Consider the following 26639-nt stretch of genomic DNA (forward strand, 5'->3'; position numbering starts at 1 on the left):
ACATGGCCTTTTCGACCACTGTGCCCATCAGGGTACGATGTTCCTCTGAGATGGACGCCTGCCGCAGCATGTTCGTCAATATATCCGACGCTTCTGGGTCTCCGGAAGCTGCTAAAGGAGTACGGCCTCCCTTTGAAGGAATCCGTTTATTCGTATCCGGCTGTAGACCGGACTGCTCGGGACCTCCATTGTCGGTCTCCGGACCCTGGGCCACCGAAGTATCACCTTCGGGTAGTGTCTTCGTCATCCTTTGCACCACTTGTTGATCGGGGGAGACCCTCCGCGACTACACCTCGAAGTCGTCCGCCCTATTGGGAAAGGAGACCGGTGGAGGCATCTCGCTTTCCATCATCTCCGGGAGAAGGTCCCCCGAGGAAGAGGATTGTTGGAGAAGACTGCGTGCCGAACTACAAAAACATATATTCTAGACGTTACAAGAAAGGAACGGGACATATCTAAAACACCCTTGTTCACTTACGATTTGGCCTGAGGCTTGTCCTCGTCATGGGACTGCGCGATGACGTCGTCCTCCAAGCCTGAGCCACCCGACAGAGGCATCTTGCTGTGTGAAGCGAGCCCCTCCCGGCAACCAGACTGAGGACAGTCCAGATGGTCGTCGGCTTGACGAGTGGGATGAACGTCTCGTCGTAGTCCACGCCAGCCTGCTATGTGAAGCCGCGAAGCACCCAGCGCGCCTTGTACCGGGCGAGAGAGCCGTCAGGATGGAACTTGTGCCGAAAAATACACTTCCCTGTGACAACATTAGCACCTGCAGGAGGGGACACCAAACTGCAAGTGTTATTCTGCATCAGTGTGTTATATTCGTCGATCTTAGCATTCTACCAGTTTTCATCCCGGAGGGCAACACGGTAAGAGGAAGGGATGGGCCTAATGGAGGAGGAGGTAGAAGGGGAAGCAACGAGTGCTTTGGGTTCAGCAAACCCGGTTTTGGCCCGCGTATGCATGTGATGGAGATTGGTGGGTGGTTGCACTGGCACGGCGCGTGGCAGGAGCGCAAGAGCAATGGGCGAATGCGCAGGTGTTACGTGCATGTGAATGGGAGGGGCTGGGAGGGGTTGCATGCAGCGGCAGGGAGCCGGGGGAGTGGGATGTGCATGCGCATGGGATGGTGGATTCGGGGAATCTCGGGTTGCTGCATGGTGGGGGAGGGGGCGAAGCGGGCGGGGTGGGGCGCGCCGATTGGGTGGGCTGATCTGCGGGCGCAGGCAGGTGCGGGAGCAGGCGCGGATTGGGGGAGAAGATCCTAAGGACCCGGCACGTGGGCGTGGGGATCGAGGCGAGGGGGATCCCGAGGAGGGCACGGGCGGATGCAGATTGGAGGGAACGATGATGCGAGGTTCGAGGAAGATTTGTGGCCCGAGATCTTCTGCGACCGGGCGACGGACGGGCCGCGGTCTGTCGGGAGTAGGACGGTAGGGAAAAATTGATTCGTCAAACGTGACATGACGGGAAATTATCACCATGCGAGTGTCTAAGTCCAGACACCGATAGCCCTTTGTGTTCCAAGGGATACCCGAGGAAGACCCAACGGGAAGAGCGAGGGGCAAGTTTGTGGGGGCTAGTGGCGATGGTGTTAGGGAAACAAAGACATCCAAAAATGCGCATGTGATCGTACGTGGGGTGTTTGCCGAGGAGACGGAAGTAAGGAGTCTCGGAGGCAATGGCAGTGGAGGGTCGTCGGTTGAGAATGTAGGTTGCGGTGTGGAGGGCCTCAACCCAGAAGGCGGGGGGTAGTGTGGCATGTATGAGAAGGACTTGAAGTATGTCATTGGTCGTACGGAGTAGGTGTCCGGCTTTCCCATTTTGCGGCGAGGTATGAGGGCATGAGAGGCGAAGGGAGGCACCATAGCGGGAGAAGAGGTCGCGTAGGGAAGTGGTGAGGAATTCGCCGCCGTTGTCGCATTGCATGCACTGGATGGGAACATGAAATTGCGTGAGGACGTATGCGTGAAAATGATGGATTACTTCTACATGGTATCGGAGTAAGAGGTCTCGAGTTCAAGACCCGACTGGCGCAATTAAAATTGCAACCCACTTTTGGTCCATGTTTAGGCCTGAGGGAGCCATGCGTGAGGGGGAGTGTTGACGTATAATGTGCTGCCTAGTATCTTTCATCAGATCGGTCTTTTGGTTGCATTGGCTAGAGCATGCACTTCTACATGGGAGCCGTTCCCATGGCCACGACCGCGCCCGTGGCCACGCTCGCGACCGCCGGTGTCGCAATCGGCGGCGGGAGGGGTGGTGTCGCCTTTGCCCCTGTCGGTGGAGGTGCCCGAGGATCCCGAGGACCCCAAGCCGGATTCGATGGTGAGGGCGGTGGTGGTGGCCTCCGGGAGGGCGTCGAGGCGAGCGCGCTCATTGGTGGAGATTTGCAACATCAGCAGCCGGGAGCGCGCCTGCACGAATGTCGGGAAGGGTGTCTGCACGGGGAGCAGGGTCACCATGATCTGAAACTTGCGGTTGAGGCTGCAGATGAGCTGAAGGGTCAACGTACGGCCGGTGATGCGCTCCTCGACGTTGCCGAGGTCCGTGGCGAGGGACTTGAGACGCCGACAGTACTCGGCAATGGAGAGGTCCCCCTGGACCAGATTGCGGAATTTCGCGCCGAGGATCACCGCGTGACCAGCTTGATTGTCGCGGAAGAGAAAATGCAGTTGCTGCCAAATGTCGAAGGCGGTGCTATTCGGCGTGGCGACCACGTCCAGGAGTTCGTCGGCAACGATGCCGTGGAACCAGAGGACGATGATTAGGTCATCGTTTCGCCACATGGTGCTTTAGAGAAGTGGCTCGGCGGCCACATCGAGATGGTGATGCACTGGATACTTGCAACAAACGACGTAAAAGATCTGGCACCATTTGGAGTAGTTACCCGATTCGAGTTCGAGCCGGTGGTGGGAGAAGTGGTTGATGGAGGGTGGCAGGCCAATCGCAGCGGTGGAGGAGCCGACGTCGGGCGCGTCGGGACGGAGGGCCAGGGCGCTGCTGGAACCGCCGGGCGCGAGCTGTTGAACGGGGACGCTCCCTGCCGTTCGGAGAGCAGCCGCGGTGGGCTGCGCGGGTGGCACGGACGCCGGGGCCGAGGAAGTAGGGGCGGCCTCGGGCACGGCCTGTTTGCTACGGAGGACATCATGTGCGAGGAGAGCCGCGGGGCGTGGCCGGTCGAGAAGGGGTCGCCAGGGACACAGGCGGAGGAGCTGTGGCTAGAGGGAAGAGGGCGAAGGGGTTGCTCACCGGCGTGTCGAGGTCGCCGCCGGAGCGCGTGCGGCTAAGGAATCGATGCATGGCGGAAGCGAGGGGATAGGATTGGATGAGCGTCTGATACCTAGCTAGGTTTAGTAACTCTCACACTCTGTATTCCTTGGCCTCGAGGGCTTATATGGTGTTACAAATGAGAAGTACAGAGGGGGAGGGAGAGAGTACAATGGCAGCCCTGTATGGCAGGGCGTGCGGGGCGCAGCAGGCGCATGACCTACTCTAGTCAGTTGGAGACGTGGGGGAGTGGAAGAGGAGGCCGTTAGACTAGCCACAATGGGTAGTAACATAGAGCAGTAATATGTTCATGTTACTATCTCTATAGTGGGGAGTAACATATGTGTGGTAAAATGCAATACTTTATTTATTATGCTATAGACTTATCTTATTTTGATATAACTCATACTAGTAGTAACTAGCTATGTTACTACATGGCTCTCTTTCTTCATTTATTGCTTGTCACATCATCTATTTTATTTAGATATGTGTGATGTTACTACCTATGTTATTCTCACTGTTGGTAGTCTTAGCCACCAGAGGGGCGACCTGGAGTGCTGTCGAACAGATATATCTTTACTTGGTCAAATTTCTCTCGCAGTAGCTGAGAATTTGCAGGATGAGGCGACGACATTAATGGACCTGCCTAACCAAAGGGGAGAGATATGACGATCTTAGTAAGAGAGTTAGCATCATCTTGCTAAAAGTTTTATCATGAATAGTTCATGGCATAAATCTAATTATGTCGGTTGCCTTTCCTGCCTAGGTCATGACACCAAACCTCACCTGCCCCCCTTTTTTAGAGTAAATAGTGCATCCAGTGACTAGGTTGGGAGGCCACTCATAAACTGATTGATTTGTCAGAGGTGTGCATTTGTAGGTTTGATAAAAAACAGATCAAAATATTTACATCAGGCGAATAAAATGCTTATATAAAAAGCTTTTGTTACAAAGAACCAACTCAGATAATAATCATTTCTTGTATATTTGTGCATGTTGTCTATATATGTCGGAGCTGGTTTTTGGAACCTGGTGTTCGGTGTGCCTAGTTTCTAAAATGTAGCAAAAATCATATTTCTAGTTCTAAATTTAAGAAGAACAAATAACAATCATATGTTTTTTTTTGATGAAATAGCCCCCCCTTCCCCGCTTTGTATTACAAAGCAAACATCACCGATACAATCAGATAGGTGCCGGAGCGGAAGCAACACAGGCACACCTAAAAGAAACAAAAGAGAAAAAGAAAAGAAACAAATGCCGACACTGGCGGATCAACAAAAATGAAGAAGCTTCACGACCGCCGCACCCACCGGGGATCCTCCACTAAGCTCCTATACTCTGAAGCGCCGGTACCAATCAACACTCCAAGAAGGGACGCGATGATGACGACGCTGCTGCCAAGGGTTTCCCCCGATACGCGACGAGGATAGAGGAAGGGTACCCCCGACGCCCTCCAGGAAGGTCCGGCGGCACCCTCAGGCACCACCGCGTCGGTGTCGGCTCGGCCGACAGGGATTTCTCCCGATCCCAATCTTCACCTCGGGCGCTCCGGGTCACACCACCAAACAAACCACCACTCTGCGCCAAAACGGTCTTGAAGCTTCCGCATCGTCTCACCACGACACCGCGAAAGTGGCCTGCTCAATGAAGAAGAGGAGCCGGGACTCGGAACAACAACATCGTTGGCACACGGGAGGGCCCAACCTCCACCGTCAACGAGGGTAACCGACCGGACGCAACAGCAGGAGCATACAAGGCCTGTAGGCCCACAGGCCCGGCCGGGTCCGCAAATGCCCGTAAATCTCTCGCCGTCACGCTGCAGAAGGCATGCCGTCGGCGCCACCACCACGAGTCCAAGCTGCTCCTCCTCCGCTCCACGCAGAGGACGTCGAAGCCATGCCAATGGCCGGCCCGCTAGGACCCAGATGGGACTGGGAGAGGACACATGTGGGCCGGGGGCATGCTGCCGGCCACCGCACGTCACCACGCTGTCCCGTTGCCAAGGGGCAGCACCACCACCTCGCCCGCCGCTGGTGACCGCCGCCGGGTCACCGGGCCGCCGCCTAGCCGAGCAGCACCGCCGCCGTCCCCTGCCTGCGGTGGCGGGGATGAGCTGGAGGACGGGGACGGCCGAGAGGGAGAGCAGGGGTACGCCGTCCCGGCCACCTCCCGAGGAGGCGGCGCAGGGGCAAGACCGGGAGGGGGGAGGAGGAGGGGGGCGCGGGAGGGGCCGGGTGCCCGCGCCCGGCGGCGGGGGAGGGAATCCCTAGCGGAGAGCCGCGAGGGCAGGAGCTGCGGGGCATCTCATATGTTTTTTTAGAGAATAAGACGCCTCATCAATTTCCATTAAACAGCCGACTAATCAGATTTACAAGATTTTCGAACCAAAATGAAGCTAAAACAAGACATGCAAGAAAATAGAGCTAACAATATATTGCCACCGGACTTATCATGAATAATGTTAGCACTAATTTTGATTCAATGTATCCGCATATTTAGTTTTGCTATTTGCATGTAGTCTTAGATGGTTTAGGGAGTAGCTAGCCGGCAAGGTTTCAGCGGAGGCGCGCGAAGGACGCGAGATGCCGGACTGCCGTGCGATACGGCGAGCACGGCGAGATGCCGATGACAGTGTGAAGCTGCAGTTCTGTGCGAGACGACAAGGTCGTGCGATACGGCGATGTTGTGTGAAGCAACAAGACGCGTGATGGAGTCTGACGGCCGGCTGGAAGAATAGCTAAAGCTGAGAAGATTCGGTGAGTTTGTTAGTGCATGCGATATACTAGCTAGCCTCCTGCGTGGGTTTGCATGATGGCCGGTCTTGTGTATATCCTGGAGCGATTTCAGGGGATAGAGACAGAGTCATGTGGTTAGTCTGTTAGTGGTGCGTGCGTGCGTGCGTGGTGTGTGGTGGCCGAGAGTGCTGACTAGCCAGGACGTGCGCCAACAAATAATACTATGCACAAGATACAATTATACATTTAACGATGTATGTTAACAACTTAACATACATACGATTAAAAAAAGAGTAAATTCTGGTTTTTACCCTCTATTCTGACTTTTTTGACACTAATTACCCTATTTAGCGAGATTTTGTCCGTTTTACCCCATTTAGCAAAAATTCTGCCAGAATTTACCCTGTTTAGCGAGATTTTGTGTTCTGACTGGCAAGTTTCAATTGTCTGGTCCAGCTGGCATGCCACATCAATGGTTTTTTATTGCCTATTTTTCTCCATGCCGAACCAGTCCTCTTAGCTTCTACCGACCAGGACAGCCTGATGGCGGTTCTATGGCGACGTCTGGTCCAACAAATCAGCAAGGTTGGTGAACAAACAAGCCCTCTCAGCCATACCCCATTCCACATGATTTTGACCATCTCTATTACAGCAATTTGTGTATTCTAAAATTTTCCTGACTCATACATTTGCTAGTTAGGCGTTTAATTCGGACAAAATTAAGATGCTTATTAGAAGATCATGTCTATATATATCACCCTTCTGTAATTGAGGTACATTGATTTAAAGTGTTTTTCAACATTTTGAATATTGGAATTCTTTTACTTCTTCAGTTTGATAAACCTTTATCAGAATATATTTTAGAGTAACCCAGATCTCCTTCAGTGGTTGTAAGGCGCATAGATGGAGGATGATTTTTGTGGTTTGTGACAGCTCCTGGAAGTGATGGAGGACAAGATGATGTTAGCATCCTAGATGGAGAGCTTTGCAAGGTGTAGGAGCTAAGAAAGGTGAAGACTGACAAGGTGTATGTGCCACTGCTACTGTTTGGTGTATTCTGAAGCTTCTGCAGTTGTGAACTAGTGAAGCTATCTATAAATGTGATGTTATTCAGCTGTACTATAAGGTCCTGGTGCTATCTATAAATGGGAAGCATCATTCAACCTGTTTTCAACATGTGAACCCGGAGCAATCTGTAGTCTATATTAATAAATTTTGATAGTAGTGTATTTCCATGATCTGTTGCAAATAATAGGAGAATGATCTGATTTATAAATAATAGGAGAATACCATCAACTCCAAACATATCAAACATGGTAACACAATTGGACCAGCGTGTCAGAATGCTCATAAAATATTAAACTGGGTAAACTGTGGCAACACTTTTGCTAAATTGGGTAAAACGGATGAAATCTCGCTAAACGGGGTAATTATTGTCAAAAATGTAAAAATAGGGGGTAAAAACCGGAATTTACTCTTAAAAAAATTCATGGTTAGAAATGTAATGGAATATCATGAGTCATCCGAGTGATATGAAAAAAAGAAAGAAAAGTATTAGATTGCTTAGAGACGTTAGAGTCTAACACTATAAGATGGAGAAGTAGTTAACGGATGGGGTCAATGAGGAAGAGATCAAGGCGCGTCATTCCATGCATGAATGCACCATGCTAGCACAGCTATTATATACTCTCCCCGCCTCGAATTACTTGTCGTCTGATTTTAGGCACGGCCTTTCTGGACTAGGCTCAACTTGTGTGATTTGTTAGAGTACAAAATGCATCTAATGATATTAATCCGGGTGGCCACTCATAAATGATTAATTTCTTGGAGGTATGTGTTGGTAGTCTTGATACAGAAAAGATGTTTCCATCAAACAAATAAAAAACTTCTAGGCGTCAAAACCTAAGCCATCTCCACCGTCGGCCATAGGCCCCCGTCCTATCATCCTTCCCTCGCCGCCATCGGTCGGCACCATGCTGACAAAGCACCGAGTGGCGGTAGTTAGCGATGGCGTGTCCCTCCTCCCCCCCAACTCCCCCATCTATGTGGGTTACTCTAGACCCCAGCAGTGGTGCCACTGCTAGCCCATGCTGTCGGAGGTGGGCCAGTTGCTTGAGGAGGTATGCCATGACTAATGGGGCCGTGTTCCACCTCACTTGTGTATGTGGATCAGGGAACTTTGACCGAAGTTGACGCTTCCCCAAATCAAGGGCAGCATCATGGTCATTGACCTATGAGGGGTGATTGCGGCATGCAAGGTATGGCCGCACTCCACTGCTCGTGGGTGAGGCTCCTCGATGGTGAGCTCCTCCATGCACCAACCTGGTGTGGTCATATGGGCTCACTAGCAGTCTTGGGCTCGACCGGATCTTGTTGTGGTTGTGGGCTTGGGTCGGGCCAAGCCTTGCTAGGGTTTGATGTCCTCCAACGATGATCTTGGACCAGCATGTTGGTGGAGGTGCGCAGGGCTGGAGTGTCGGACGCCGGGGCGGCGGCCTTAGATGGCAGGTTGCACGTTAGCTTTCCATTGAGTAGCATGTCGGTGTTTCTTGGCCATGGGGGTGGCAAGGTGCATTGTGGCTAGTAGTCTTGGTGAAGTTGTCACCGTTGGTGGTGGCGAAGGGCTTATCCTGATCTTAGAGTTCTCAACCTATTGTGGTGGTTCTGGTGGCATGATTCCCCCTTGGCAAGGTGTCTAGGAGGGTCTGAGTGAAAGCTCGGAGACGCCCGTGGCCGTGATGCTTGCGGGTGTCATGTCCCTCTTGGGTGCATCACCATGGTTCTCTCCTCCCTGGTAGTTCAAGATGAATACGCTTGTCCGCCCCGACAGACATGGTGGTAGTGGCGCATTGCGTTGTGACCCTCGTGGGGGTGTCGCCGGTGAGTGACTATCTTTCATCGCGGCTGCGTGTTCAAAATGGTGGGGGAGATCCAATCGACCCTACCTCAACTCCAGTAACTCGTTATATCATTTGCACGTATCTTTTACACACGACGGCGTCCTCCCTTCGTCCTGCCTGCTTGCCGATGTGGATGTCACTTCTTGATTCAGAGCAAGAGGGCAGAGGGTCCTCTCCAGCGGTAGTTGGGCCGTGACGGTACAACAAAGCCGAGTGGTTTCTCCTAGGTGGCGTGTGGTATGATGTTAGTGGCGGTCCTGGTTGGGTAGGTGGTCCGGCCTCTCCTGTGCTTCTTCTCGGCGGCATGCTCGAGGCATCTAGTTGTGCACTTTCTGTGCTTGTTAGCATGTTTGGCTTGTTTTGCTATGCTTTTCTTTGATCATCTTGTATGAGGATTTACTCTACACCATGTATTGTTTGGCTATGTAGCTTCATTTATAATGCGAGCAAAATTTTGTTTCAAGATAAAATGATTGTATCAGCAGCTTGTTACGAAGAAACAATTCAAATAATAATCATATTTGGTGGTTCAGTAATAATCGCTTCTTTTGTATATTTATGCATGTTTACCATATATGTTGGAGCTGATTTTGGATCCTGGTCCCCGGTGTGCCCAATTTCTAAAACTTAGCAAAAATCATATAGTACTTAACATAAGACAAAAAAATAACGGTCATATGTTTCTTGATACAACAAGCCACCTCATTGATTTCCATTAAAGAAACCGTCAATCAAACATACAAGTGTTTTGAACCAAAAGGAAGCTAAAACAAAACATGCTGGAAAATCAAGCTAACAACAACTAAAGCAAGTTATATAGCAAAGGGACTATAACTTACTTATTACATGCACCAGAAAGTGAGATACCTCAACAACAACTCCAGGAAGCAACTTTTGCAAATTCAACATTCACATATCAATCCTGAGCACAACCGGGTTCCAACCATGGCATACTTCACATGTATTGCAAGATAATCCTAGGTGTTCACCCCAGCATCAAACATATATTTAATTGTCATATAATAATCTATTATTTCGGAACAAGGGGAAATGAACCCAGAATTTTGATTTATTATGATAAATACGACACATCAGATTCCAAAAGAAGCAAATGAGATCATATTAGTGTGATAAATACAATATTGTCAATTATTCAGAAGGTAGAAATACATTCACTGATTACAGACACACAATGGCATGACATATGCTCCATTTATTTTATAGATTAGGATGCATATCTAGGAACTCAACCATGTCCTTCGCTTGTGCACTGGTCTTCCGGCTAATTAACAAAGGTCTGACTTAGTAGTGGTTGTTCTCCCAGAACTGAGCCTGGAGATAGTCAATTGTATTCTTTTCCACCTGAAATGCCTTGGCAAGAACATCATCTGATATTGGTGGGTCTGACCCAAACACTGCATTGGCAATTGTGATAGCCCCTGGGTTCTGGCTGCTTAGCGCGGCAATTGCAACAGCGGGCTGGTGGGGGCTGGGGTTGAATTGGAAGTGGATGAGCCCCACGGGGAAGACAAACACATCACCTTTGTTGAGCACCTTGGAGAGGAACTTGTTTCTGTTGGGGGCGGGCTGGTTGGATGTGACAAATCCAACATACAGTGTCCCCTCGAGCACCGTGAGGATCTCAGTGGCGCGAGGGTGCGTGTGTGGTGGGTTTTGACCCAAGGGACCATAGTCGATGCGTGCAATTGAGATGCCGAGGGTGTTGAGTCCAGCAATCTGCATGACGTTGATCAAAGTGACGTTGGATCCAACCTTGTTGGGCACCCTAGGCTTGTCGAGGTTGGCCGCCTTGAAGAAGTCATCTGCATTGACCTCCAACGGGTTCTTGCAAACAAACCCATTGACACGGACTGGGGGCACAAGAGATGTACATGTAAGCTCAGATTTTTACAAAGTTGTTTTGACTTGCATATAATTTCCAGAAATAGATTTCAACATATGCATTTGGTGAAAACATGATGACAAAACGGATAGTACCTGGTGAATTCATGTCGGCGACACAAAAGTCCTGGAGTGGGCTAGGATCAGAAGCAGTGGCCTGCCATGAGACCAACGCAAGAAGTGCAGCAATGAGAAGGAAGGAAGAGGAGGATGCCATTTCGTTTTAGTGTCTTTGGCTCTTCTGTTCTCTCGTCTTCCTATTTCTGTTTCTGTCGTGAGTGACGATGGTTTGAACATGCAGGGGATGCATGTGTTTATATAGGCTTAGAACTCGTGAGCAATAGACAAAGTTAAGTGCACCCCATCAACAGATTGAAATGGTCTCTGGCTGCTGATTAAACTATTTTGGATAACTTTACAAGTTCCCTTTTAAGCCACGTTTTCCCTTCAAAGAAGCAATGTGAAACTTTCTCCTGAGTCGCCACAATGCATATAGGGCTGGTTCCAGGAAAAGTCACCACCCATCACTATTTAGGAAAATATTTTTAAGATAAATAAATGAAATTTCACTAGTGTAATTAGATACAGTTATCATATACTTGGTCATAGTCTGAACTGGTGGTCTGGTGCGCATGCACAAAGTTAGTCAAAGAGCAGTTGAGGAAAGCCAAGTCATATAAGGTCAACAATTGTTTTCCAGCTCGAGGCCGACCTTGACAAATTATGTCACCTACTCATGCGTGGGCTTGATTCATGGGTGCCTGCATGACTTCTAAAGAGATATAGAGTGACTACTACTCCTGTTCTTTCCAGAAGTTGATATAGAATAATGTGTCAATCGAGCTTTTCAATCTATAAAGTTATATATTTGCCGGTAGATTTGGCATGATTTCCAGCAACATAAGATGACGCCGCAGATTGTGTGAACAAGGAAGAAATCAAGGCTCGTCCGATCCACACATGAATCCACCTAATACATCTGCTATATGTAGCAGCCCCTGTACGTCATCATCACGTCAATCTGATATTTACTTTGTCAGATGTCTCTCGAAGTGGTTGAGTATTTTCAGGAAGAAGCGGCGGCATTAGTGGACGAAGTGCCCAACCAAAAGGGGAGCTGCCACACAGGCCATGACGATGGAGAGCAGGAACTTTCACATGATCTTAGCAAGACTAGTTAACATCTTGCAAGGAGTTTTATCAACCTATGACCACTAGTATAAACAATATATATATTTTCCAACAGATATGTCATGAAATCCAGCAACATACGACAACACGGTAGCTAGTGGATTGTGCCGACAGGGAAGACATCGAGGTGCGTCGATCCATGCACGAATCTACCTAATACAATTGATATAGGTAGCAGCCCCTGTTATCATCACGGTAGTCAGATATGTATTTACTTGGGCAAATTTCTCTCGCAGTAGTTGAGTATATGCAGGAAGAGGCGACCACATTAATCGACCTGCCTAACCAAAAGGTTAGTCCCAAAAATAATATAAAAATGAATAATAAAGCCCATAAACATTCAAAACAGTAGATAATATAACATGAAGCAATCAAAAATTATATATACGTTGGAGACGTATCACCTGCCTCCTGTTACCATCCACCTTAGACGCACAGTTCGGGACCCCCTACCCGAGATCCGTCGGTTTTGACATCGACGGCGACCTTCCGGACTCCAGGCGTGAAGGGAGCAAGACTCCCAAGGGCTCCAAGTTCGGCCCCCGGCCGAACGCCGCGCCGGTACCTCTAGTGGTTCCGGATTTCGGCAGGCGGCCCCCTTCCAAGAGGGGCAAGCCGCCCGTGCCGGTGACCTCTATCCATCCAGAGGCACCGGATAACCTGCTGGGAGCGCTTCGCGGCGCTTGCATCGACGAAGAGCACCGCACTATTATGAGTGCGGTGATGAAGAAGGTTCAGTCCACCAAGAGCGGACTGACTGAAGCCTGTGCCAACCTTCTAACAGGCTTTGAGGTAAATATTTAAAATATAGGAAAATATTACCACATAGACAGTAGCCCCTGATGCTCTGTTTGGTGTTCACAAAGAATAGCCGAATAGAGGATCAAATAATATCTACAGGAGTTTAATATAAATATGCCTGTATGCTATGCAGGCTTTGCTGCTGACCTCTGCCGCACTGACTGCGGAGGTCGCTGCACTGAGGCAGAGCCTCGAGCGGTCTGAGAAAGAGCTCGGTCTTGCCAAGAGGTAGCTCGAGGAGAACAAATGTAAGTAATTCCTTGTCGCTCACATGGATGTGCCAGGGGTCACGATCGAAGTGGCGGCCCGGAAGCAAGCGTTGTCCGAGGCCGAAAACAAAGCGGCCAAGGAGCTCACCGAGCGGGAAAAACAAGAGGCACGGGTGGGCGAGGTGCAGCAAGAGTTCCAGGCTCTCGTGAAGAAGCACGAGGCTTTGGAGCTTGACTCGAAGACGCGATAGTCCCAGCTTGCCGCGACCCTCGAGAGCACAAAGCATGTCAAGGCTGAAGCCCAAAAGTCCCTCCAGGAAATTGAGACGATGAGGAAGATAGCGGCGGATAAGGCCTTCAATATGCAAAGCAAGCATGTGAAAGTAAATTACTTGTTACTTACCCGAGTCCGGAGCTCTTCAGGAGCATTCGCAGATTTGCCCCGCAGCGTGTCGGATGTCGCGAAGTATTACCAGGCCGAGGAGGGAAGCTCGACGGAGAAGTTGTTCTGGTCTTAGTATACTGGGACCAAACACTCGATGCCTGTGAGCGACCAGCTGAAGCAACTGGTCGAGCTGCACAAGGCGGCCGAGCAGGCCATGAGGTGAAGGAAATATGCCCTAGAGGCAATAATAAAGTTATTATTTATTTCCTTATAATCATGATAAATGTTTATTATTCATGCTAGAATTGTATTTTCCGGAAACATAATACATGTGTGAATACATAGACAAACAGAGTGTCACTAGTATGCCTCTACTTGACTAGCTCGTTAATCAAAGATGGTTATGTTTCCTAACCATGAACAATGAGTTGTTATTTGATTAACGAGGTCACATCATTAGTAGAATGATCTGATTGACATGACCCATTCCATTAGCTTAGCACCTGATCGTTTAGTATGTTGCTATTGCTTTCTTCATGACTTATACATGTTCCTACGACTATGAGATTATGCAACTCCCGTTTACCGGAGGAACACTTTGGGTACTACCAAACGTCACAACGTAAATGGGTGATTATAAAGGAGTACTACAGGTGTCTCCAATGGTCGATGTTGGGTTGGCGTATTTCGAGATTAGGATTTGTCACTCCGATTGTCGGAGAGGTATCTCTGGGCCCTCTTCGGTAATACACATCACATAAGCCTTGCAAGCATTACAACTAATATGTTAGTTGTGAGATGATGTATTACGGAACGAGTAAAGAGACTTGCCGTTAACGAGATTGAACTAGGTATTGGATACCGACGATCGAATCTCGGGCAAGTAACATACCGATGACAAAGGGAACAACGTATGTTGTTATGCGGTCTGACCGATAAAGATCTTCGTAGAATATGTAGGAGCCAATATGGGCATCCAGGTCCCGCTATTGGTTATTGACCAGAGACATGTCTCGGTCATGTCTACATTGTTCTCGAACCCGTAGGGTCCGCACGCTTAAGGTTACGATGACAGTTATATTATGAGTTTATGCATTTTGATGTACCGAAGGTTGTTCGGAGTCCCGGATGTGATCACGGACATGACGAGGAGTCTCGAAATGGTCGAGACATAAAGATTGATATTTTGGAAGCCTATGTTTGGACATCGGAAGTGTTCCGGGTGAAATCGGGATTTTACCGGGTTACCGGGAGGTTACCGGAACCCCCCGGGAGCCATATGGGCCATCATGGGCCTTAGTGGAAAGGAGAAAGGGGCAGCCCAAGGTGGCTGCGCCTCTTTCCCCTCCCCTAGTCCTATTAGGACTAGGAGAAGGTGGCCGGCCCCCCTCTCTCCCTTCCCCTCCGAGGAATCCTAGTTGGACTAGGATTGGGGGGAGGAATCCTACTCCCAGAGGGAGTAGGACTCTCCTGCGCCTCCCTCTTTGGCCGGCCAGCCTCCCCTCCTCTCCTCCTTTATATACGGAGGCAGGGGCACCTCTAAACACACAAGTTGACACAAGTTGATCCACGTGATCGATTCCTTAGCCGTGTGCGGTGCCCCCTGCCACCATATTCCTCGGTAATACTGTAGCGGAGTTTAGGCGAAGCCCTGCTGCTGTAGTTCATCAAGATCGTCACCACGCCGTCGTGCTGACGAAACTCTTCCCCGACACTTTGCTGGATCGGAGTCCGGGGATCGTCATCGAGCTGAACGTGTGCTCGAACTCGGAGGTGCCGTAGTTTCGGTGCTTGATCGGTTGGATCGTGAAGACGTACGACTACTTCCTCTACGTCGTGTCATTGCTTCCGCAGTCGGTCTGCGTTGGGTACGTAGACAACACTCTCCTCTCGTTGCTATGCATCACATGATCCTGTGTGCGCGTAGGAAAATTTTTGAAATTACTACGAAACCCAACAGTGGTATCAGAGCCTAGGTTAATGATGTTGATGTTATATGCACGAGTAGAACACAAGTGAGTTGTGGACGATACAAGTCATACTGCCTACCAGCATGTCATATTTTGGTTCATCGGTATTGTTGGACGAGACGACCCGGACCAACCTTACGCGTACGCTTACGCGAGACCGGTTCCCTCGACGTGCTTTGCACAGAGATGGCTTGCGGGCGACTGCCTCTCCAACTTTAGTTGAACCAAGTATGGCTACGCCCGGTCCTTGCGAAGGTTAAAACGGAGTCTATTTGACAAACTATCGTTGTGGTTTTGATGCGTAGGTGAGATTGGTTCTTACTTAAGCCCGTAGCAGCCACGTAAAACATGCAACAACAAAGTAGAGGACGTCTAACTTGTTTTTGCAGGGCATGTTGTGATGTGATATGGTCAAGGCATGATGCTGAATTTTATTGTATGAGATGATCATGTTTTGTAACCAAGTTATCGGCAACTGGCAGGAGCCATATGGTTGTCGCTTTATTGTATGCAATGCAATCGCGATGTAATGCTTTACTTTATTACTAAACGGTAGTGATAGTCCTGGAAGCATAAGATTGGCGAGACGACAACGATGCTACGATGGAGATCAAGGTGTCGCGCCGGTGACGATGGTGATCATGACGGTGCTTCGGAGATGGAGATCACAAGCACAAGATAATGATGGCCATATCATATCACTTATATTGATTGCATGTGATGTTTATCTTTTTATGCATCTTATCTTGCTTTGATTGACGGTAGCATTATAAGATGATCTCTCACTAAATTATCAAGAAGTGTTCTCCCTGAGTATGCACCGTTGCAAAAGTTCTTCGTGCTGAGACACCACGTGATGATCGGGTGTGATAGGCTCTACGTTCAAATACAACGGGTGCAAAACAGTTGCGCACGCAGAATACTCAGGTTAAACTTGACGAGCCTAGCATATGCAGATATGGCCTCGGAACACGGAGACCGAAAGGTCGAGCGTGAATGATATAGTAGATATGATCAACATAATGATGTTCACCGATGAAACTACTCCATCTCACGTGATGATCGGACATGGTTTAGTTGATTTGGATCACGTGATCACTTAGAGGATTAGAGGGATGTCTATCTAAGTGGGAGTTCTTTAATAATATGATTAATTGAACTTAAAATTTATCATGAACTTAGTCCCTGATAGTATCTTGCTTGTTTATGTTGATTGTAGATAGACGGCTCGTGCTGTTGTTCCGTTAAATTTTAATGCGTTCCTTGAGAAAGCAAAGTTGAAAGATGATGGTAGCAATTACACGGACTGGGTCCGTAACTTGAGGATTATCCTCATTGCTGCACAGAAGAATTACGTCCTGGAAGCACCGCTGGGTGCCAGGCCTGCTGCTGGAGCAACGCCAGATGTTATGAACGTCTGGCAGAGCAAAGCTGATGACTACTCGATAGTTCAGTGTGCCATGCTTTACGGCTTAGAATCGGGACTTCAACGACGTTTTGAACGTCATGGAGCATATGAGATGTTCCAGGAGTTGAAGTTAATATTTCAAGCAAATGCCCGGATTGAGAGATATGAAGTCTCCAATAAGTTCTATAGCTGCAAGATGGAAGAGAACAGTTCTGTCAGTGAGCATATACTCAAAATGTCTGGGTATAATAATCACTTGATTCAATTGGGAGTTAATATTCCAGATGATTGCGTCATTGACAGAATTCTCCAATCACTGCCACCAAGCTACAAGAGCTTCGTGATGAACTATAATATGCAAGGGATGAACAAGACTATTCCCGAGCTCTTCGCAATGCTAAAAGCTGCGGAGGTAGAAATCAAGAAGGAGCATCAAGTGTTGATGGTTAACAAGACCACTAGTTTCAAGAAAAAGGGCAAAGGGAAGGAAAAGGGGAACTTCAAAAAGAACGGCTAGCAAGTTGCTGCTCAAGAGAAGAAACCCAAGTCTAGACCTAAGCCTGAAACTGAGTGTTTCTACTGCAAGCAGACTGGTCACTGGAAGCGGAACTGCCCCAAGTATTTGGCGGATAAGAAGGATGGCAAGGTGAACAAAGGTATATGTGATATACATGTTATTGATGTGTACCTTACCAATGCTCGCAGTAGCACCTGGGTATTTGATACTGGTTCTGTTGCTAATATTTGCAACTCGAAACAGGGACTACAGAATAAGCGGGCACTGGCAAAGGACGAGGTGACGATGCGCGTGGGAAACGGTTCCAAAGTCGATGTGATCGCGGTCGGCACGCTACCTCTACATCTACCTTCGGGATTAATATTAGACCTAAATAATTGTTATTTGGTGCCAGCGTTGAGCATGAACATTATATCTGGATCTTGTTTAATGCGAGACGGTTATTCATTTAAATCAGAGAATAATGGTTGTTCTATTTATATGAGTAATATCTTTTATGGTCATGCACCCTTGAAGAGTGGTCTATTCTTACTAAATCTCGATAGTAGTAATACACATATTCATAATGTTGAAACCAAAAGATACAGAGTTGATAATGAAAGTGCAACTTATTTGTGGCACTGTCGTTTAGGTCATATCGGTGTAAAACGCATGAAGAAACAACATACTAATGGACTTTTGGAACCACTTGATTATGAATCACTTGGTACTTGCGAACCGTGCCTCATGGGCAAGATGACTAAAACACCGTTCTCCGGTACTATGGAGAGAGCAACAGATTTGTTGGAAATCATACATACCGATGTATGTGGTCCGATGAATATTGAGGCTCGTGGCGGATATCGTTATTTTCTCACCTTCACAGATGATTTGAGCAGATATGGATATATCTACTTAATGAAGCATAAGTCTGAAACATTTGAAAAGTTCAAAGAATTTCAGAGTGAAGTTGAAAATCATCGTAACAAGAAAATAAAGTTTCTACGATCTGATCGTGGAGGAGAATATTTGAGTTACGAGTTTGGTGTACATTTGAAAAACCGTGGAATAGTTTCGCAACTCACGCCCCCCGGAACACCACAGCGTAATGGTGTGTCCGAACGTCGTAATCGTACTTTACTAGATATGGTGCGATCTATGATGTCTCTTACAGATTTACTGCTATCATTTTGGGGATATGCTTTAGAGACGGCCGCATTCACGTTAAATAGGGCACCATCAAAATCCGTTGAGACGACGCCTTATGAACTATGGTTTGGCAAGAAACCGAAGTTGTCGTTTCTTAAAGTTTGGGGCTGCGATGCTTATGTGAAAAAGCTTTAACCTGATAAGCTCGAACCCAAATCGGAGAAATGTGTATTCATAGGATACCCAAAGGAAACTGTTGGGTACACCTTCTATCACAGATCCGAAGGCAAAACATTTGTTGCTAAGAATGGATCATTTCTAGAGAAGGAGTTTCTCTCGAAAGAAGTGAGTGGGAGGAAAGTAGAACTTGACGAGGTAACTGTACCTGCTCCCTTACTGGAAAGTAGTTCATCACAGAAAACTGTTTCAGTGACACCTACACCAGTTAGTGAGGAATCCAATGATAATGATCATGAAACTTCAGATCAAGATACTACTGAACTTCGTAGATCAACCAGAGTAAGATCCGCACCAGAGTGGTACGGTAATCCTGTTCTGGAGGTCATGCTACTAGATCATGATGAACCTACGAACTATGAAGAAGCGATGGTGAGCCCAGATTCCGCAAAGTGGCTAGAAGCCATGAAATCTGAGATGTGATCCATGTATGAGAACAAAGTATGGACTTTGGTTGACTTGCCCGATGATCGGCAAGCGATTGAGAATAAATGGATCTTTAAGAAGAAGACTGACGCTGATGGTAATGTTACTGTCTACAAAGCTCGACTTGTCGCAAAAGGTTTTCGGCAAGTTCAAGGAATTGACTACGATGAGACCTTCTCACCCGTAGTGATGCTTAAGTCCGTCCGAATCATGTTAGCAATTGCCGCATTTTATGATTATGAAATTTGGCAAATGGATGTCAAAACTGCATTCCTGAATGGATTCCTGGAAGAAGAGTTGTATATGATGCAACCAGAAGGTTTTGTCGATCCAAAGGGAGCTAACAAAGTGTGCAAGCTCCAGCGATCCATTTATGGACTGGTGCAAGCCTCTCGGAGTTGGAATAAACGTTTTGATAGTGTGATCAAAGCATTTGGTTTTATACAGACTTTTGGAGAAGCCTGTATTTACAAGAAAGTGAGTGGGAGCTCTGTAGCATTTCTGATATTATATGTGGATGACATATTACTGATTGGAAATGATATAGAATTTCTAGATAGCATAAAGGGATACTTGAATAAAAGTTTTTCAATGAAAGACCTCGGTTAAGCTGCTTACATATTAGGCATTAAGATCTATAGAGACAGATCAAGACGCTTAATTGGACTTTCACAAAGCACATACCTTGACAAAATTTTGAAGAAATTCAAAATGGATCAAGCAAAGAAAGGGTTCTTGCCTGTGTTACAAGGTGTGAAATTGAGTAAGACTCAATGCCCGACCACTGCAGAAGATAGAGAGAATATGAAAGATGTTCCCTATGCATCAGCCATAGGCTCTATCATGTATGCAATGCTGTGTACCAGACCTGATGTGTGCCTTGCTATAAGTTTAGCAGGGAGGTACCAAAGTAATCCAGGAATGGATCACTGGACAGCGGTCAAGAACATCCTGAAATACCTGAAAAGGACTAAGGATATGTTTCTCGTATATGGAAGTGACAAAGAGCTCATCGTAAAAGGTTACGTTAATGCAAGTTTTGACACTGATCCGGACGATTCTAAATCGCAAACCGGATACGTGTTTACATTAAACGGTGGAGCTGTCAGTTGGTGCAGTTCTAAACAAAGCGTCGTAGCGGGATCTACATGTGAAGCGGAATACATAGCTGCTTCGGAAGCAGCAAATGAAGGAGTCTGGATGAAGGAGTTCATATCCGATCTAGGTGTCATACCTAGTGCATCGGGTCCAATGAAAATCTTTTGTGACAATACTGGTGCAATTGCCTTGGCAAAGGAATCCAGATTTCACAAAAGGACCAAACACATCAAGAGACGCTTCAACTCCATCCGGGATCTAGTCCAGGTGGGAGACATAGAGATTTGCAAGATACATACGGATCTGAATATTGCAGACCCGTTGACTAAGCCTCTTCCACGAGCAAAACATGATCAGCACCAAAGCTCCATGGGTGTTAGATTCATTACAGTGTAATCTAGATTATTGACTCTAGTGCAAGTGGGAGACTGAAGGAAATATGCCCTAGAGGCAATAATAAAGTTATTATTTATTTCCTTATAATCATGATAAATGTTTATTATTCATGCTAGAATTGTATTTTCCGGAAACATAATACATGTGTGAATACATAGACAAACAGAGTGTCACTAGGATGCCTCTACTTGACTAGCTCGTTAATCAAAGATGGTTATGTTTCCTAACCATGAACAATGAGTTGTTATTTGATTAACGAGGTCACATCATTAGTAGAATGATCTGATTGACATGACCCATTCCATTAGCTTAGCACCTGATCGTTTAGTATGTTGCTATTGCTTTCTTCATGACTTATACATGTTCCTACGACTATGAGATTATGCAACTCCCGTTTACCGGAGGAACACTTTGGGTACTACCAAACGTCACAACGTAAATCGGTGATTATAAAGGAGTACTACAGGTGTCTCCAATGGTCGATGTTGGGTTGGCGTATTTCGAGATTAGGATTTGTCACTCCGATTGTCGGAGAGGTATCTCTGGGCCCTCTCGGTAATACACATCACATAAGCCTTGCAAGCATTACAACTAATATGTTAGTTGTGAGATGATGTATTACGGAACGAGTAAAGAGACTTGCCGTTAACGAGATTGAACTAGGTATTGGATACCGACGATCGAATCTCGGGCAAGTAACATACCGATGACAAAGGGAACAACGTATGTTGTTATGCGGTCTGACCGATAAAGATCTTCGTAGAATATGTAGGAGCCAATATGGGCATCCAGGTCCCGCTATTGGTTATTGACCAGAGACATGTCTCGGTCATGTCTACATTGTTCTCGAACCCGTAGGGTCCGCACGCTTAAGGTTACGATGACACTTATATTATGAGTTTATGCATTTTGATGTACCGAAGGTTGTTCGGAGTCCCGGATGTGATCACGGACATGACGAGGAGTCTCGAAATGGTCGAGACGTAAAGATTGATATATTGGAAGCCTATGTTTGGACATCGGAAGTGTTCCGGGTGAAATCGGGATTTTACCGGGTTACCGGGAGGTTACCGGAACCCCCCGGGAGCCATATGGGCCATCATGGGCCTTAGTGGAAAGGAGAAAGGGGCAGCCCAAGGTGGCTGCGCCTCTTTCCCCTCCCCTAGTCCTATTAGGACTAGGAGAAGGTGGCCGGCCCCCCTCTCTCTCTTCCCCTCCGAGGAATCCTAGTTGGACTAGGATTGGGGGGAGGAATCCTACTCCCAGAGGGAGTAGGACTCTCCTGCGCCTCCCTCTTTGGCCGGCCAGCCTCCCCTCCTCTCCTCCTTTATATACGGAGGCAGGGGCACCTCTAAACACACAAGTTGACACAAGTTGATCCACGTGATCGATTCCTTAGCCGTGTGCGGTGCCCCCTGCCACCATATTCCTCGATAATACTGTAGCGGAGTTTAGGCGAAGCCCTGCTGCTGTAGTTCATCAAGATCGTCACCACGCCGTCGTGCTGACGAAACTCTTCCCCGACACTTTGCTGGATCGGAGTCCGGGGATCGTCATCGAGCTGAACGTGTGCTCGAACTCGGAGGTGCCGTAGTTTCGGTGCTTGATCGGTTGGATCGTGAAGACGTACGACTACTTCATCTACGTCGTGTCATTGCTTCCGCAGTCGGTCTGCGTTGGGTACGTAGACAACACTCTCCTCTCGTTGCTATGCATCACATGATCCTGTGTGCGCGTAGGAATTTTTTTGAAATTACTACGAAACCCAACATGAGGGGCCTTATAATCCGGATGTGGCCTGGCGAATCCCTTCCCAACAGCTACTTCATTCTGGTGAGGCGGCTTGTGGATGCGTGCCCATGGCTGGAAGTCATAAAGCGGTCCGTCTGCATCGAAGGTGCACGCCGGGCTTTTTCCCGTGCGAAGGTGCACTGGGCCAAGATGGACACTGAGAAGCTGGTGAAGGAGGGGCCGCCGCAGGGCAAAGAGCATCGCCACCCCGAAATGTATTATGAGGGTGTCCTGAAGGGTGCCCGTCTTGTGGCGGACGAGTGTGCGAAGCATGTAATTTTTGAATGAACTTGCTCGTGTGATACTGTATTATGAAAACTTGTTCATATGCGCTATGCAACGCTTGTTTGAATTTAAAATATTACCTTCTCTGCGGCTGTTTATTAAATCTGAGAGATGGCTAGTCGTTGGCTTCTGTCCCCATGCCACGAGTGCTGGGGTGTTCAGGATGAATCTGAGCACTCTGGTTCCCATTGTTGGGTCCTTCGAGGGAGGTGCTCAGCGCAACGAACAAGACAATCAGACTATAATGCTTTATCACTCTCACTTAGCCATAGAAGTCTACAATTTTAAATTTTGGCGAAGCCCCTAGTATTCGGAAGGCCGAATCCGGGGCGCTATACACGCCTTAAGCCGGACAAAGCCGACTCCTCGCTCTAAGCGGCAGAAGTCTTTAGGGACTCGAGACCTCTCGAACAGCGACCAACTCTCGCCTTATCATGACAGTCAGTTTTAGCTTTCTCTACTGAGGTGCTTGCGCAGATGAACCGGGGCACAATCGCAGTAGTTCTCCCAGTGCTACCTTAGCCGATATAGCGGAACATAAGGTACCAAAACACGGGAGCCGGGCAAACCCAACTATTGACCCAAGACATGATTCGGAGCTGATGCATATAATGCTATAAGTTCGGGGTGCCGCAGTGTCGAAAGTGTTCGGACTTCTCACGCCGTATTATGGGGTACGCTTAAGCCCCTGGCGTATTGGCCGTACCAGAGTGTATGGATGCTGAATGTCATGAATGAACATATATATATATATATATATATATATATATATATATATATATATATATATATATATATATAAGAAAGAATAGAGAATGCGATAATAGTCTAGTGCTATGCATTGTTTATTCAAAAAGGTGCGTCGAAGCAGAATGATACAAGTAGTGCGATAAGCAAAAAGTAGGACTATTTGACATGTCCCCTCCAAGGGCAACCTGAGGAATGATATTTAAAACAAGTATTTAACTCGTTATCAGAGACCACCTGGGAGTTCCGTGGTGCGACATAGCTTTCTGCCTCCTTGGTTGTTGCATCGTGTGTCCGGCAATCGTAATGCCGGACGGGGTTTCCAGAGATTAAAGTCCTGAAAGAGAGAAAAATAACAAAGCGGGAAGCCCCTAGTGCGGTTGAGCCGCGTCTTGGGGCGTGCCGTAGTCGTGCCCCCCTCCCCACCTATGCCCATGGTATTTTCAATGCGTAATTATGTACGCGTGACACGGATTTCGCCGTTTGGATGGTACTGGGGTGGGGGCCGCATTGCTATGCGAGCTCGGAACGTGTTAGGAGGTCTTGTTGCTGATTACTCCGGGCGCGCTTGAAGGTGTCTGGGTCTTGAATCGCTGAACTAGTGGATTGCCTTAAGAGGCTGCTTTGCGCTTCTGCTGCGAGGGCCGCAGTGTGCTCCTCCGTGCGGAGAGAGCGCTCTGTGTTTCCATTGACTGTGATGACCCCCCGAGGTCCTGGCATCTTGAGCTTGAGATATACATAGTGCGGTACCGCGTTGAATCTCGCAAATGCGGTTCGCCCAAGCAGTGCATGATAGCCGCTGCGGAACGAGACTATATCAAAGATTAACTCCTCGCTTCGGAAGTTATCCGGGGATCCGAAGACCACTTCCAGTGTGACTGAGCCTGTGCAATGGGCCTCTACACCTGGTATGACGCCTTTGAAGGTCGTTTTTGTGGGTTTGATCCTTGAGGGGTCTATACCCATTTTGCACATTGTGTCCTGATAAAGCAGGTTCAGGCTGCTGCCGCCGTCCATAAGGACTCGAGTGAGGTGAAATCCGTCGATGATTGGGTCTAGGACCAGTGCGGTGAATCTGCCATGACGGATACTAGTGGGATGGTCCCTGCGATCGAAGGTGATCGGACAGGAGGACCATGGGTTGAATTTTGGGGCGACTGGCTCCAACGCATATACATCCCTTAACGCACGCTTCTGCTCCCTCTTGGGGATGTGGGTTGCGTATATCATGTTCACCATCCGCACTTGTGGGGGGAACCTCTTCTGCCCTCCGGTTTTCGGTTGCTAGGGCTCCTCCTCGTCATCGATATGTAGCCCCTTATCTTTGTTTTCGGCGTTTAACTTGCCGACCTGCTTGAACGCCCAACATTCTCTGTTGGTGTGGTTGGCTGGCTTGTCGGGGGTGCCATATATTTGGTACGAGCGATCGAGTATACAGTCCAAACTGAACGGGCCCGGAGTGCTTCTTTTGAATGGCTTTTTCCGCTGACCGGGTTTAGAGCCTCTGAATCCGGCATTGACTGCCGTATCCTCAGTATTGTCGCTATTGACGCGTTGCTTATGTTTATTGCGACGTGACCTGCCATTGCTATCCTTGGTATCTGAAGTACCGCGGTTCTTTGATATGTTATTGCTACGAGCCAGCCAGCTGTCTTCTCCCGCGCAAAAGAGGGTCATGAGTGTCATGAGGGCTGCCATGGATTTCGGCTTTTCCTGGCCAAGGTGCCGGGCGAGCCACTCGTCGCGGATGTTGTGCTTAAAAGCTGCTAGGGCCTCTGCATCCGGACAGTCGACAATTTGATTTTTCTTTGTCTGGAATCGTGTCCAGAATTGCCTGACCGATTCCTCTGGCTCCTGAATTATGTGGCTCAAGTCATCGGCATCTGGTGGTCGCACATAAGTGCCCTGGAAGTTGTCGAGGAATGCGGCTTCCAGATCTTCCCAACAGCCAATGGATTCTGCTGGCAGGCTGTTGAGCCAATGCCGAGCTGGTCCTTTGAGCTTGAGTGGGAGGTATTTGATGGCGTGTAGATCGTCACCGCGGGCCATGTGGATGTGCAGGAGGAAGTCCTCGATTCATACCGCAGGATCTGTAGTGCCGTCGTATAATTCGATATTTACAGGTTTGAAACCCTCTGGGATTTGGTGATCCATTACTTCGTCTGTGAAGCATATGGGGTGTGCGGCGCCTCTGTAGTGGGCTATGTCGCGACGCAGCTTGAATGAGTCTTGTCTGCTGTGTTCGGCCTGGATGGATTTACTTTTAATGTATCCAGCGTGACGGTTATCGTCTCGCGTAGTGGCGCGCCCTCGTGATCCGTAGATCGATCTTGCTTGTTTTGCTTTGTCCTCCAATACGTCTCGCAGGTCTAGCGTGTTTCCCCGTGCCTTGTCATTTTTATTTGAGTGGCGTCGGGGTGCGGGCTGAGTTTTTGGCTGAAATGTCTCTCTATCGCGGCCACGAGGTGGCCGATCAGCCGCGTCATATGCTGGAAACGTAGGTGTTAATGCTTCCTCCTCCAGTCGGGGTAGCAACCTGCGCTTTGGGTAGCTCTTGGAGGGGCGTTTGAGTTCATATTCCTCGCCCGCAAGGACTTCAGCCATCTGTCAGCTAGCAAATCTTGATCAGCTTGAAGCTGCTGCTGCTTTTTCTCAAGGCTATTTGCCGTGGCTATAAGCCGATGCTTGAAGCGCTCTTGCTCGGCGGGATCCTCCGGCATGACAAATTCATTGTCGTCGAGGCTTGCCTCGTCTTCGGAGGGAGGCATGTAATTATCATCCTCCGCCTCTCCATCTGCCGCTCTCTCGGGAGGGCTGGCTTCTCCATCCTCCTGCTCTAAATCTTGCTGAAGGGGATTGTTGTCGTCTTCGGCACTGTCCGGAGTGCTATTATCTCCTATGCCGGTGTCACCGCTTTTGCTTTGGCGAGACTTAGAGCGGCGCCGCTGACGTCGGCACTTGGGTTGCTTCTTGGAGGGGTCATCCTCCGCTATCTCATCGCCATTGCCTTCTTTGGGTGTGTCCACCATGTATATATCATATGATGAGGTGGCTGTCCAGTGCCCTGTTGGCAGTGGTTCCTCTTCGTCTCCCGCATCGTCATCCATACCGTCGATGTCTTCGGAGTCGAAGTCGAGTATGCAGAGGAGGGAGGAGGCAGGCCCGACGACGACCGAGGTTGGGAGGGGAGGAAGCAGAGGAGGGAGGCGAGGGCCGACGGGTCGGGGGCGAGCACCGGCGCCG

At 48.4% G+C, this 26639-nt stretch overlaps 1 protein-coding gene across 1 annotated transcript; it reads right to left on the minus strand.

Moving 5' to 3' along the window:
- Nucleotides 1-10009: 10009 nt before the first annotated feature.
- On the minus strand, nucleotides 10010-11078 carry LOC119298547 (germin-like protein 8-5). Its single transcript, XM_037575905.1, has 2 exons — nucleotides 10904-11078; nucleotides 10010-10776 (listed from the first exon to the last, which is right to left on the minus strand). The coding sequence occupies exons 1-2, from the start codon at nucleotides 11022-11024 to the stop codon at nucleotides 10208-10210; spliced, it is 690 nt and encodes a 229-aa protein (XP_037431802.1). The 5' UTR covers nucleotides 11025-11078; the 3' UTR covers nucleotides 10010-10207.
- Between the last annotated feature and the right edge of the window lie 15561 nt (nucleotides 11079-26639).

The sequence above is a fragment of the Triticum dicoccoides genome, chromosome 5A, assembly GCF_002162155.2.
Source record: "Triticum dicoccoides isolate Atlit2015 ecotype Zavitan chromosome 5A, WEW_v2.0, whole genome shotgun sequence".
NCBI lineage: Eukaryota > Viridiplantae > Streptophyta > Magnoliopsida > Poales > Poaceae > Triticum > Triticum dicoccoides.

Excerpts from the sequence above, each read along its gene's own strand:
- LOC119298547 (XM_037575905.1), bottom strand. The coding sequence starts at position 11,024 with ATGGCATCCTCCTCTTCCTTCCTTCTCATTGCTGCACTTCTTGCGTTG. Across the intron at positions 10,777-10,903 it reads CGCCGACATGAATTCACCAG|TCCGTGTCAATGGGTTTGTT; the intron begins GTACTATCCGTT and ends TTGTGCCCCCAG.